This window comes from Mauremys reevesii, linkage group 7 (genome assembly GCF_016161935.1).
Source record: "Mauremys reevesii isolate NIE-2019 linkage group 7, ASM1616193v1, whole genome shotgun sequence".
In the NCBI taxonomy this organism is placed as follows: Eukaryota; Metazoa; Chordata; order Testudines; family Geoemydidae; genus Mauremys; species Mauremys reevesii.
Genome location: NC_052629.1, coordinates 78375496 through 78388607, shown reverse-complemented (window position 1 = coordinate 78388607; position 13112 = coordinate 78375496). Strand labels below are relative to the sequence as shown.

Genomic DNA, 13112 nt, shown 5'->3' with positions numbered 1-13112 from the left:
CTTAACTGGTTAACCCTGGGTTGTCGGGAGAGTCCGTTCCACGTGGTTGGTGCAGGAGTATGTTGCAATGCGGGGATTCAGTCAACTCTGGGGTCCCCCATGGTGACCTCAGATTTATATACCCTAAATCCTGGGCTCATTGGAGGGGGGCACCCTTGGATTTCCATTGGCCCGTTGCCACATGAGTGCTCAGATTTCACCCCTTTCAGTTTCTCTGCTGCTTTTGTCGGTATCAAGTAGATGGCGCGGGTGTATAATACATTTCTTCAATCTTTTTCTTATCGGAGGCTTTTTAATTCGATTCAGTTCAGGGATTTAAGTTCAGTATTAGCCCATGTTGTTAATTGAAATTTCCCCTTTTTAAGCAATTTCTTTTAATAATTCCAAGTTATACTGTGGTTAGGTGATTATATCTTTCCACCTTTCTTTTTGTGCCTATGACTCCTCGAGTGCAGCAATCATTCACCAAGGAAACAAACAAAATCCATTCTAAGCCTTTACATTTGGTGGATACAGTCTTTGATTTTATATGAGCATTTCACATTATTTAGGGCTTGCAACAGAACAAGAGATATTATCCATATCCATATATAAAGAGCGAGTTTACCTGATTCCCAGAGCAGATAAACGTGCAGCTTCTAATTCAGAGTGAAAAACGTATCAATAGGACAAAACAGATTATCCGTGGTATATTTGATTTATTAGGAAAACACATGTATAATTGATAATTTGGGGTGAAAATGCGGTTTGAGTTTCTTAGGGTAACAGGCAGTTTGCCCTATTTGACCTTCAGTCTCACAGCCAGTTATGCATAGTTTGTTTAATTTGCAGCTTCCTCACCCATCTTTGGATCAACTGTCAGGGCACTTCTACAGTGGCAATGTTACAGCGCTGGCAGTTAGAGCCCTGCTCACAGAACACTGAAGGGAAACGGCTGTTGTGCATTCACAATGTCAGCTGCCTGTGCAATAATGTGTTCACACTTGCAGCACTTGCAGTGGTATTAGGAGCAGTGCACTCTGCGGAGCAGTGCACTCTGGGCAGCTATCCCACAGAGCACCTCTTTCTCTCCTGCTGCTAAGATTTGTGGGAAGGCGGAGAGGGTTGTGTGGCATCCTAGATCCTGTCCCAATGACCTGTGATGCATTGCTTCGCATCCCAGAAATCCCTGTGCTTCCATCCACATTTGGCGACATTTTTCAACAGTTTGTGTACTGCGCACCCTGCTTCTTTGGGCTGCAGGAATGGATCCCGAACTGCTGACCAGTATGCGGCTTGCTCTGACTAACATGTCACAAATGGCAGTGGAGTTATTCCTTAAACTACAAAGGCAAGAGGAGTGTAACATTGATCTCGCCACATGTAGTAGCTACGACATGAGATTATTTGTGGCATTCACAGAGGTGCTGACCACAGTGGAACGCTGCTTTTGGGTTTGGGAAACAAGCACCAAGTGGTGGGATCACGTCATCATGCATGTCTAGGATGCTGAGCAGTGGCTGCAGAACTTTCACATGAGGAAAGCCACATTCATGGGACTGTGTGATGAGCTCGTCTCAGCCCTGCGGCACAAGGACACGAGAATGAGAGCTGTCCTGTCATTGGAGAAGTGCCTGGCGATTGAACTGTGGAAGCTGGCTACTCCAGACTGCCACCAATTGGTTGCTAACCAGTTCGGAGTGGGAAAGTCGATCGTTGGCCTCATGTTGATGGAAGTGTGCAGGGCCATTAATATCATCCTGCTCTGAAAGACCGTGACTCTGGGCAACGTGAGTGACATTGTGGATGGCTTTGCACAAATGGGCTTCCCTACAAATGGGCTCTGTATAAAGTGCAAGCTGATCTCCATCTTGGAAGAGAAGATTCAAGGTCTGGAGAAACGAATAACAACCCTGCGTTCCATAAAAGAAAATGAGGATTTCCTGGATAGACGTCAGGATCAGCTTCAGCGGGCACAATGTTCTGAAGATTCAGAGCAGGCTACGCAGCGGGGACAGAAGGCCAGCGAGGATAATTGGCGGCATGTGACTTCCAGAAGGGGAAAGAGTACCAGAAACATCCATGTACCAGAAACACAGATGCAGGTGAGCAACCGTTTTCATGTTCTCTCCGCAGGTACTAGTGCAGAGAGTGGAGTGGATGATACACCTGAGGGAACAGAGCAGAAGGAGACTCCACTGATTGGAAGGCATGAGATGCACCGTCCTAGGGATGGGGGTTCCACGACCACCACTCCCAAGAGGAGGAGGAGGAGGGTGGTGGTGGTCGGGGACTCTCTCCTCAGGGGGACTGAGTCATCTATCTGCCGCCCTGACCGGGAAAACCGAGAGGTCTGCTGCTTGCTAGGGGCTAGGATTCACGATGTGACGGAGAGACTGCCGAGACTCATCAAGCCCTCGGATAGCTACGCCTTCCTGCTTCTCCATGTGGGCACCAATGATACTGTCAAGAATGACCTTGAGCGCATCACTGCAGACTACGTGGCTCTGGGAAGAAGGATAAAGGAGTTTGAGGCGCAAGTGGTGTTCTCGTCTATCCTCCCTGTGGCAGGAAAAGGCCAGGGTAGAGACCGTCGAATCGTGGAAATCAACGAATGGCTACGCAGATGGTGTCGGAGAGAAGGGTTTGGATTCTTTGACCATGGGATGGTCTTCCAAGAAGAAGGATTGCTAGGCAGAGATGGGCTCCACCTCACGAAGAGAGGGAAGAGCATCTTTGCAAGCAGGCTGGCTAACCTAGTGAGGAGGGCTTTAAACTAGGTTCACCGGGGGAAGGAGACCAAAGCCCCGAGGTAAGTGGGGAAGTGGGATTCTGGGAGGAAGCACAAGCAGGAGACTGCAAGAGGGGAGGACTCCTGTCTCAGACCGAGAAAGCGGGACAATAAGCGAGTTATCTTAAGTGCCTATACACAAATGCAAGAAGCCTGGGGAACAAGCAGGGAGAACTAGAAGTCCTGGCACAGTCAAGGAATTATGGTGTAATTGGAATAACAGAGACTTGGTGGGATAACTCACATGATTGGAGTACTGTCATGGATGGATATAAACTGTTCAGGAAGGATAGGCAGGGCAGAGGTGGGGGAGTTGCGTTGTATGTGAGAGAGCAGTATGACTGCTCAGAGCTCCAGTATGAAACTGCAGAAAAACCTGAGAGTCTCTGGATTAAATTTAGAAGTATGAACAACAAGGGTGATGTCGTGGTGGGAGTCTGCTACAGACCACCAGACCAGGGGGATGAGGTGGACGAGGCTTTCTTCCAGCAACTAACAGAAGTTGCTAGATCACAGGCCCTGGTTCTCATGGGTGACTTTAATCACCCCGATATCTGCTGGGAGAGCAATACAGCAGTGCACAGACAATCCAGGAAGTTTCTGGAAAGTGTAGGGGACAATTTCCTGGTGCAAGTGCTGGAGGAACCAACTAGGGGAAAAGCTCTTCTTGACCTGCTGCTCACAAACAGGGAAGAAATAGTAGAGGAAGCAATAATGGATGGGAACCTGGGAGGCAGTGACCATGAGATGGTCAAGTTCAGGATCCTGACACAAGGAAGAAAGGAGAGCAGTAGAACAGAGACCCTGGACTTCAGAAAAGCAGACTTCGACTCCCTCAGGGAACTGATGGGCAAGGTCCCCTGGGAGAATAACATGACGGGGAAAGGAGTCGAGGAAAGCTGGCTGTATTTTAAAGAATCCTTATTGAGGTTACAGGAACAAACCATCCCGATGTGTAGGAAGAAAAGTAAATATGGCAGGCGACCAGCTTGGCTCAACAGTGAAATCCTTGCTCGTCTTAAACACAAAAAAACAGCTTACAAGAAGTGGAAGATTGGACAAATAACCAGGGAGGAGTATAAAAGTATTGCTCAGGCATGCAGGAGTGAAATTAGGAAGGCCAAATCACACTTGGAGTTGCAGCTAGCCGGAGATGTTAGGAGTAACAAGAAGGGTTTCTTCAGGTATGTTAGCAACAAGAAGAAAGTCAAGGAAAGTGTGGGCCCCTTGCTGAATGAGGGAGGGAACCTAGTGACAGAGGATGTGGAGAAAGCTAGTGTACTCAATGCTTTTTTTGCCTCTGTCTTCACAGACAAGGTCAGCTCCCAGACAGCTGCACTCTGCAGCACGGTATGGGGAGGAGGTGACCAGCTCTCTGTGGGGAAAGAAGTAGTTCGGGGCTATTTAGAAAAGCTGGATGAGCACAAGTCCATGGGACCGGATGCGCTGCATCCGAGGGTGCTAAAGGAGTTGGCCGATGAGATTGCAGAGCCATTGGCCATTATCTTTGAAAAATCATGGCGATCGGGGGAGGTCCCGGATGACTGGAAAAAGGCTAATGTAGTGCCCATCTTTAAAAAAGGGAAGAAGGAAGATCCAGGGAACTACAGGCCAGTCAGTCTCACCTCAGTCCCTGGAAAAATCATGGAACAGGTCCTCAAGGAATCAATTCTGAACCACTTAAAGGAGGGGAAAGTGATCAGGAACAGTCAGCATGGATTCACCAAGGGCAAGTCATGCCTGACTAACTTAATTGCCTTCTATGATGAGATAACCAGCTCTGTGGATGAGGGGAAAGCAGTGGATGTGCTATTTCTGGACTTTAGCAAAGCTTTTGATACAGTCTCCCACAGTATTCTTGCCAGCAAGTTAAAGAAGTATGGGCTGGATGAATGGACGGTAAGGTGGATAGAAAACTGGCTAGATGGTCGGGCTCAACGGGTAGTGATCAATGGTTCCATGTCTAGTTCGCAGCCGGTATCAAGTGGGGTGCTCCAAGGGTCGGTGCTGGGGCCGGTTTTATTCAATATCTTCATTAACGATCTGGAGGATGGTGTGGACTGCACCCTTAGCAAGTTTGCAGATGACACTAAACTGGGAGGAGGGGTTGATACGCTGGAGGGTAGGGCTATGGGTTATGGTGGACGAAAAGCTGAATATGAGTCAACAGTGTGCCCTTGTTGCCAAGAAGGCTAATGGCATTTTGGGTTGTATAAGTAGGGGCATTTCCAGCAGATCGAGGGATGTGATCATTCCCCTCTACTCAGCACTGGTGAGGCCTCATTTGGAGTACTGTGTCCAGTTTTGGGCCCACACTACAAGAAGGATGTGGATAAATTGGAGAGAGTCCAGCGGAGGGCAACAAAAATGATTAGGGGGCTGGAACACATGACTTATGAGGAGAGGCTGAGGGAACTGGGATTGTTTAGCCTGCAGAAGAGAAGAATGAGGGGGAATTTGATAGTTGCTTTCAACTACCTGAAAGGGGGTTCCAAAGAGGATGGATCTAGACTGTTCTCAGTGGTAGAAGATGACAGAACAAGGAGTAATGGTCTCAAGTTGCAGAGGGGGAGGTTTAGGTTGGATATTAGGAAAAACTTTTTCACTAGTAGGGTGGTGAAGAACTGGAATGGGTTACCTAGGGAGGTGGTGGAATCTCCTTCCTTAGAGGTTTTTAAGGTCAGGCTTGACAAAGCCCTGGCTGGGATGATTTAGTTGGGTTTGGTCCTGCTTTGAGCAGGGGGTTGGACTAGATGACCTCCTGAGGTCCCTTCCAACCCTGAGATTCTATGATTCTATGAACTGCAGAGGGGCGATAGATGGCACACACATTCCAATTCTGGCACCAGACCACCTGCCTACCCAGTAGATTAATCACAAGGAGTATTTCTCAATGCTTCTCCAGGCACTAGTCGATCACCGTCGGCATTTCACAGACATTAATGCAGGCTGGTCCGGAAAGGTGCATGACATACACATCTTTCAGAAAACTGGCCTGTTCAGGAAGCTGCAAGCAGGCACTTTCTTCCCAGACCAGAAGATCACCATAGGGGAAGTCAAAATGCCCATTATGATCCTGGGAGACCCCGCCTACCTCTTAATTCTGTGGCTTATGAAGCCATACACGGGGCAACTTGACAGCAGCAAGGAGCAGTTCAACAACAGGCTGAGCAAGTGCAGATTGACAGTTGAGTGTGCTTTTGGCTGTTTAAAAGCCCGCTGGCGCTGCCTCTATGGGAAGCTGGACCTGGCCGATGACAATATTCCTTCGCTTATAGCCACGTGCTGTATGCTCCGTAATATTTGTGAGAGGAAGGGTGAAAGCTTCACTCAGGGCTGAACCACAGAGACTCAGCTCCTGGAGGCTGAGTTTGAACAGCCAGAAACCAGGGTTATTAGAGGGGTGCAGTGCGGGGCCATAAGGATCAGGGATGCCTTGAGGCAGCAATTTGAAGCTGAAAGCCACTAATATTTGTTGCTATGCTCAGGAGTGCAGAGCTTGTAATACTAGGAGGTGATTGGTGCAGACGATGCAATATGTGGGTTTAACATAATTGTATGTTGCTTTGCAGGGCTCTTTTTGCTTTCAGTTAATAGGATTGGTTTCAAACCAACACAATTCTTTTATTAAAAAACAACAACTAGAGGAGAGAGTCAAACCAAAAAAAACATCAACAGTGAGGAGGACAGGGGAAGGGAAGGTCCCAGGAGGAATAGGGGTCCCGGAACAGCTTAAGATTTCTGTATGTCCAGGGATCTTATCCAACCTTCTCCTTTGGAGTACAATGAAGTGGGTACTGTACTTCAGCAGGGCCAAACTGCAGAGGGACGGGTGTTGAGTGCAGTGGGTAGAGGGAGTCCACAGTGCTGGACTGTGAGGGGGAGAAGTGGAATACCGCGGATATAGACTAGAGCCAGGAGGTTGATAAGAGTGTGTTGGCAGTGTCTGGGGAGGGAGCATGGGAAAGAGTTCTGCAACAGTGGCTGCAGGAGAGGGCGGGAGCAGAGCAGCTCGGTTTGAAGAGCTAGTATTGCCTGGAGTGTGTCCGGTTGGCACTCCATAACTTTAAAAGCCACTCTGTGACTTCATTCTGGCATGCCGCGTTCTCCTTTCAGTCCCTCTTCTCACTGTCCCACCACTCCTTCAATTCCTGATTCTCATAACATCACGCAGAAAGTCCTCCTTAGTTCTTCTTGGCCGCTTTCTAATTCTGCGCTGCCATTCAGCCACCGATAACAAAGAGGGAGGCTGGGCTCCCAAGGTCGTCTCTGTGAAGTTTAAACACAACATTTTACAGCAGCAGTATTGTTTGCAACACAGAGAACACTGATTCAGTGATTTAAAACACAGACAGTACTCACACACCTGTCACAGACAAGCACACATGAGCTACGAGACCCCCAAAATGGTGAGTAGCCACAGGGGCAGAGTAAATCACTCTTCCCGGACCCTGCTGTACACTGGGCACATGGCTCTTGGGGAGAGCCAGCACTGTAGGAGGGGCCTGATAATCATTCCTGTCCCCACACTTTCCACAGGGTGTGATCATTATGGAAGATCTCTCGCTGGTGAGGGTGAGCAGGGAATCAAGGGACAGTCTTCTCCAAGCCTGCAGCTTCTGTCCAGGCCCCTATGTGGCTCGCCTGTGTGCAGCAATGGTCGCCCACCCTACCCCCCATGACGGCACAGTGGTGCGGGAAAGTTACTGTTACTGGGGCAAAAAACAAAGCAGCTCTGCCGAAGAACCTGCAGCAGCAGATTGCCCAGTATCTCCATGAGAGTTTCTGGAGATCTCTGAGGGAGATTCCTGTGAAGTGAGGGAGTCAATCAACAGCCTGTTCCGCTCCTCAGACTAGGCATGTAGGGGGAGACAAGCCTGCAACCCTCCTGCCCCTAACAACTCATGTCACCGATTTCCAAAATCAGATCCACTTACCTGGGGCCTCTTCTCCTGTTTGCACTTTGCCAGTCTCCGACACCTGTGACTGGCTAGCCTCCTCCGGGGTAGAAAAGAGCTCCTGGCTGCATGCATCTCTGACCTCCGAGTCATCCTCTGCCTCAAGGCCCCCTCTCCCGCCACATCCTCATCCAAGTATCAGAGGGGTAGCCGTGTTAGTCTGGATCTGTAAAAGCAGCAAAGAGTCCTGTGGCACCCTATAGACTAACAGACGTATTGGAGCATGAGCAGTTAGTCTATAGGGTGCCACAGGACTCTTTGCTGCTATCCTCATCCAAGATTTCCTCCTCCTGGTTCAATCCACTCTTGACTGGCATGTATCCACCAAAGTATCCACAGTTGTCTTGGCGGTGACCCCTCCTCCACTGCTAAGTATCGCATCCAGATCTTTGTAGAACCGGTAACTTGTGGGCGCAGCACCGGAGCGGCAGTTTGCCTCTCACGCCTTGTGGTAGCGTTCCGCAGCTCCTTCACTTTGACCCTACATTGCAGTGTGTCCCGGTCATGGCCCCTTTCTGCATGCATCGTGAAATCTGTCCATAGGTATCATAATTCCTACAGCTGGAGTGCAGCTGGGACTGGACAGCCTCCTCTCCTCTGATCAGGTCCAGCAGCTTGGCATTGCTCCAAGTGGGAGATAGCCTGGTGCGTGGAGCAGGCATGGCCACCTGGAAAGATGCGCTGAGACTATTGCATGCATCACCGAGCAAACAGGAAGGGGACTTTCAAAATTCCACAGGAATTTACGGGGTGGGGATGACAGTTGGTCACCTGAGGGCAGGACAGTAGAGTTCAAACCGATGACCAGACAGGTGAGAACAGGCATTGTGGGACACCTCCTGGAGACCAGTCGCAGCGCTGTAATCACCACGGTGTCTACACTGGCACCTCAGCACTGTAGCCCCCGCGCAGAAAGCTCTACGCCTCTCGTTGGGCTGGTTTTTTTAAAGCGCTACAACTGCGCAGTTTCTGCACACTAAGTGGTGTGTACACCTCGGGAGTTACAATGCAGAAAGCTGCTTTACTGCGCAGAAACTTGCCAGCATAGACAGGGCCTCCGTATGCAGTGTGCTGCTTTGCTAGGAAAGCAGGGTGCGAGCCTTCTTGGTAACTTATTTGGAGTTCTTTTTAGCTAGGTTGGGAGGGAGAAAGAGGTTTTATCCATATGCAGATTATGAGTCTTGCGTAAATGAGTAACAGTAGTCTCATTGAGCCGCTTTAGTCTGTGTTCTTGGGGAATGTAACTTCTAGCCTTGGTTGATTTGTGGGTCCTTAGACAAAATGTCTCACATGATGTGAACCATTTTCTTATTGTCTTTACTTCCTAGGTGGATCCTATTTTGAGATAAACAGAGGTGGATAGCTTCTCTAATGGCCAGGAGGAGTTCATACTTAGTAATTATTCAAGATATATCTATGCTCTATACCCCTTACACAGGACTGTGGGGGAGCTCCCAGCTACTCCAGCCCCAGCCTCTCCCATCAGAGAGTGCTGTGGGGATGGGGTGGTGGCACTGGCTATGGGAGGAGCACCCAGCTACTCCAGCCCCAGCCTCTCCCAGCAGGGGGCACTTTAGGGGGCAGGGCAGGAGCACTGGCTGTGGGGGGGAAGCTCCCAGTTTCTCCAGTCCATCTTCTCCCATCAGGGGGTGCTGTGAGGAGAGAGCAGGAGCACTGGCTGGTGTGGGGGGGAGGCAGCTCTTCTAGCCCCAGCCTCTCCCAGCAGGGGGCACTGTGGGGCAGGAGTGCAGGCTGTTGGAGCGTGATTACAAGATGCCTTGAGATCATTAGAATCAGCATAACCCCAGACGTATGACTGTAGCAAGTGCTGTCTCTCTGGCTGAGCCAGCTGGGCTCCCTAGCAGTAACTGGTTACGGTCCCTAAGAGCCAGTGCTATGCTGTTCTGTTACACCAGGCAATTTCTGAGAGGGGCCACTTAGTGCCCAGTGCCGTCACCCAGGAAGCAGAACCAGTGTGCAGCGGATGGCTCTGCATTGCAGAGAGGGTGTGCACTGCACACTGCAGAGCCCTGCTTGGGGTGGCGGGCGCTCCTGTACAGCATGGTGGGGAGGGCATGGCCTTCCTGCGCTTCCGCCTGCAGATGAGAACTGCTAGGCTACTCCAGCCATTAGGGCACCTTCATCCCACAGCCTGGGGCAGATTCCTCCTCCTCTCCCTACAACCCCCAGGTTTATCCCCCAGGCCTAGCCCAGCTGCTTGGGCTGGACACTAGGGGATGGCTGCTGGCTGTAGGCCCATGCAGAGAGACTCTGTGCTCCAACAGGGATGGGCCGTCAGCCGGAGCCAGTCTCAGGGGGATCCAGGTGCGTGTTCGCTAAGGCAAGCCGCTCTGCTTCCTGGGAAAGTTTCTAAAATTAAAGCCGGTATCTGAAATTCAAATGAAGAGCAAACCTTTAATTAGAGACTGAATCTAATTCTCGACCCCCCTCCCGGCAAAGCCGTCCTGTGATGCTGGCAATCAGTGCTTTAAATATAAACCAGACAGCTTGAATTTCCCAGGGCTCCCAAGGGGGTCGACATGTGCCGGTTACACTTCTTGATGATAGCGCTCAGCTAGTGCTTTGTCTGATCAAAGCACTTCACAGGCATCGCTGCTGCCCTAGCTCACCCCAGAGGTGGCTGCATTTTAGTGGCACGTGATAGGTTGCCTGGGTATGGGAGTGGTAAAGTACTTTGGGGTCCTTCAGGATGAAAGATGCCCTATAAGCACAAGCCGCTGCTGTTGATTGTTCTCTGAGCCCTGGGCTGGCAGAAAGTAGTTCTTTCTTCATCTGACTGAGCTCCCCTCCCACTTCTAAGACCTGGCTCAGGCACAGCGATGGAAGGAGTTTTTCCTGCTGCTGCCCCTTCCCTCCACAGGGCTGTTAAACTGCTGGAGGGGAAAAGCAATGAAATGTGATCAAGTCAGAACCTTGTGAACGAAAAGCCCCCTGTCGCACCGCCCCCATTAACCACACTCTGCACCCCTAGGCCTCTGCCAGCCGCTTACACTCCCTAGCCGGAGTGGAAGGCAATAGCAGCGGGCAGCAATTGTAAATAACATACGAGCGGCCCTGGTTTGGGAGCCCAGGCCTGGCCCCTGATGTCCCACATGTTCCTTTACACAGAGACAAGCAGCGAAGGACTGGGAGAGCATCCAGGCCTTTGACCCAGAGACCGATTCACAGGATCGGTTTCCCCAGCCAGCAGCTAGGTGCTGAACGGGGAAGGGCTAGGGGGTGGACATGACCATTTAGCACAGAACAACCCTACCCAGGCACCAAGAAGGAGAAACAGAGTTGAAGCCAGGAGGTCCCCATCCCCAAAGTCAGTTCACCTTGGAAGGACCATGTATCTTTGTCTGTGCCCACCTGCCTGCAAGAGCAGCGCTGCTGGAGCCAGACCTCCAGCATGTGGTGTGTGTCATAAATCCAGGTGGGGCTGCGGGATCTCCCCCTCTGCATGTGACCTGTGCCGGCATCGCTGTCTGAACAGAGCAGCGGCTGCTGCCACTTACCAGGTGCAGCTGGGGCCATATTAGCCCTGCTCTTCCCGCCCTCTTCCCTAACCTGGATGGTGCAGTGCTGGGTCCATGAAACGCAGCAAGACACACCCTTCTACCTGCTCTCCCGCCCCCTCGTACACTACTACCTGTAGCCCTCCATCGCTATGGCGAATGGGGCAAGACGTGCACCTGGGCATAGATAAACAGCACTAACGCAGCACTGCAATTGCACCATCAACGGCAAGCCAAGCCATGTTACAATGGGGGAGGGGAAGTCGCTTCTCGGCTGGGGTCCCAGTGTAGTGTCACTGCAGACAGCGGGGCTGGGTCATTTCACACTAGCTGGGCATCTAGTTCCAGCCCTGCAGTATAACATACGAAGCTAAAAATATATGACTTTCCTAAGGTCACTTCCCACCTGAGTAATTGCTGTGGCGCTCGCTGGGTTGGGATGTGAGCTCAGTGGGAGGGGAGGGGTCCCCAGGTGGGTGACTGGGAGGGGAAATGCCCCATGGTAATCTCTCTGTTAAGATGGCACCCACTCTGTGAAGAAATGTGGGAACCTCTGGGACATACTAGGCTACATAAAAAATAACAGTCAGGCCATGTTGGCTGCACGGCGTCTTAGTGGGTGTTGCCTAGACACTTGGTGTGGTCCCAAGATCTGCACCTCAGGGCCAGATCCTGCAGTTCTTCCTTGGCTGTTCCTTCAGGCCGATGTGGGAAGACTTCATTTGAAATCATTGGTAGTTTGACTTGTGTAAAGAGAGAGGAATTAATTTAGGATGTGGCCTGGAGAAATGATTAAAGCTGGTTATCTAAAGGAAACCCCAGATTTGTGAATAAACCACTCTCTGTGTGAGGTCAGCTTCCTTGTTGGGCACCAACATTCTCTGGCACCCGTGAAAATATTTGCAACTCCTGCAAGCTGAATGAATTCACACTGCAGTGCGTGATTCGTTCTTCCATATACTGCTGGTTCAAATCATCCACGCAAGGAGCAGAAACAAATCCACATGGCAATGGCACATCGAGAATCGTGACCAGCAAATAGTTGAAACAAATAGCGTGCAAAGCACCCATCATCTGAAAAGGATTAGTCCAAATTACTGGCTGAGCACTTACAAATACATGCACGGAAAGCAGGGATGGATTATGAGCTGATAAGAAGCCTCAGCTCAGTCTGACGAATAGGATTCAGCCACCTCTAGAATTTATACATAGTAGTTGAGTGCCAAACAATGCATCAGATATTCAGATCTAGCTTTCCTGTCACAGAGGCTCTGAAATAACAAGAAAGAACAGTGCTTGAGGGCAAATTCAAAACAGATCAGATCGATTTCTTCAAAGTGCAATCGCTGACAAACCCTCCCCGACACCATCGTCCCCCGCTGACACAGCAACAGGTCACATGGCCTGCTCCTGCTGTCCCAGGAACAGAAAGTTTAACGAGAGCTACAGGAATGATAAACAGCAGTGACAGATGCAAACAGGTGTGACTTCCTTGGAGGGGAAGTATGAGACTTTATCAGCCCAGGAGACTAATCTGAGCAAGGAAAGCAGGGGGCAGGAAGATGCTTTGACAAAACAGAAGATGGGGCATGGGTTGATTACAGTGTAGAAGTTCTCTTACACCTCCCTCCTATTACCAGGCAGGAGTTACTTGGTACTTATGCAGCAGCAATCTTAGTGCAAGACAGGCTGCTCCTATGCAAAACGCCAGCAACTTCTGGCTGTTAGCTTTAGGATTAGACATTTATATGTGTATTGAGAACATCCACGGTGACATTAGATGGGATTAGAACATATGAGGGATATAAACCCTCGTGCTTCAGGGCATAAACCAGCCTCTAGCAGACGAGGGCTAGGAAAATCTTC

The 13112-nt window shown here is 50.3% G+C and overlaps 1 protein-coding gene across 8 annotated transcripts in view; it reads left to right on the top strand.

Annotated features, from left to right (window-relative positions):
- CACNA2D2 (calcium voltage-gated channel auxiliary subunit alpha2delta 2) overlaps positions 1-13112 on the top strand; it is a 643579-nt gene that overhangs the window by 439734 nt on the left and 190733 nt on the right. Inside the window, exons 1-2 of one of the 8 annotated variants that reach the window (XM_039547181.1) lie at positions 8496-8540; positions 9057-9123. The exons of 6 other annotated variants lie outside the window; for them this stretch is intronic. In XM_039547181.1, the coding sequence (XP_039403115.1) occupies positions 9100-9123 (24 nt within the window). In that variant the 5' untranslated portion in view covers positions 8496-8540; positions 9057-9099. Of the gene's footprint in view, positions 1-8495; positions 8541-9056; positions 9124-13112 lie in introns of those variants that run through there. One more of the 8 variants, XM_039547180.1, reaches the window with a different exon arrangement.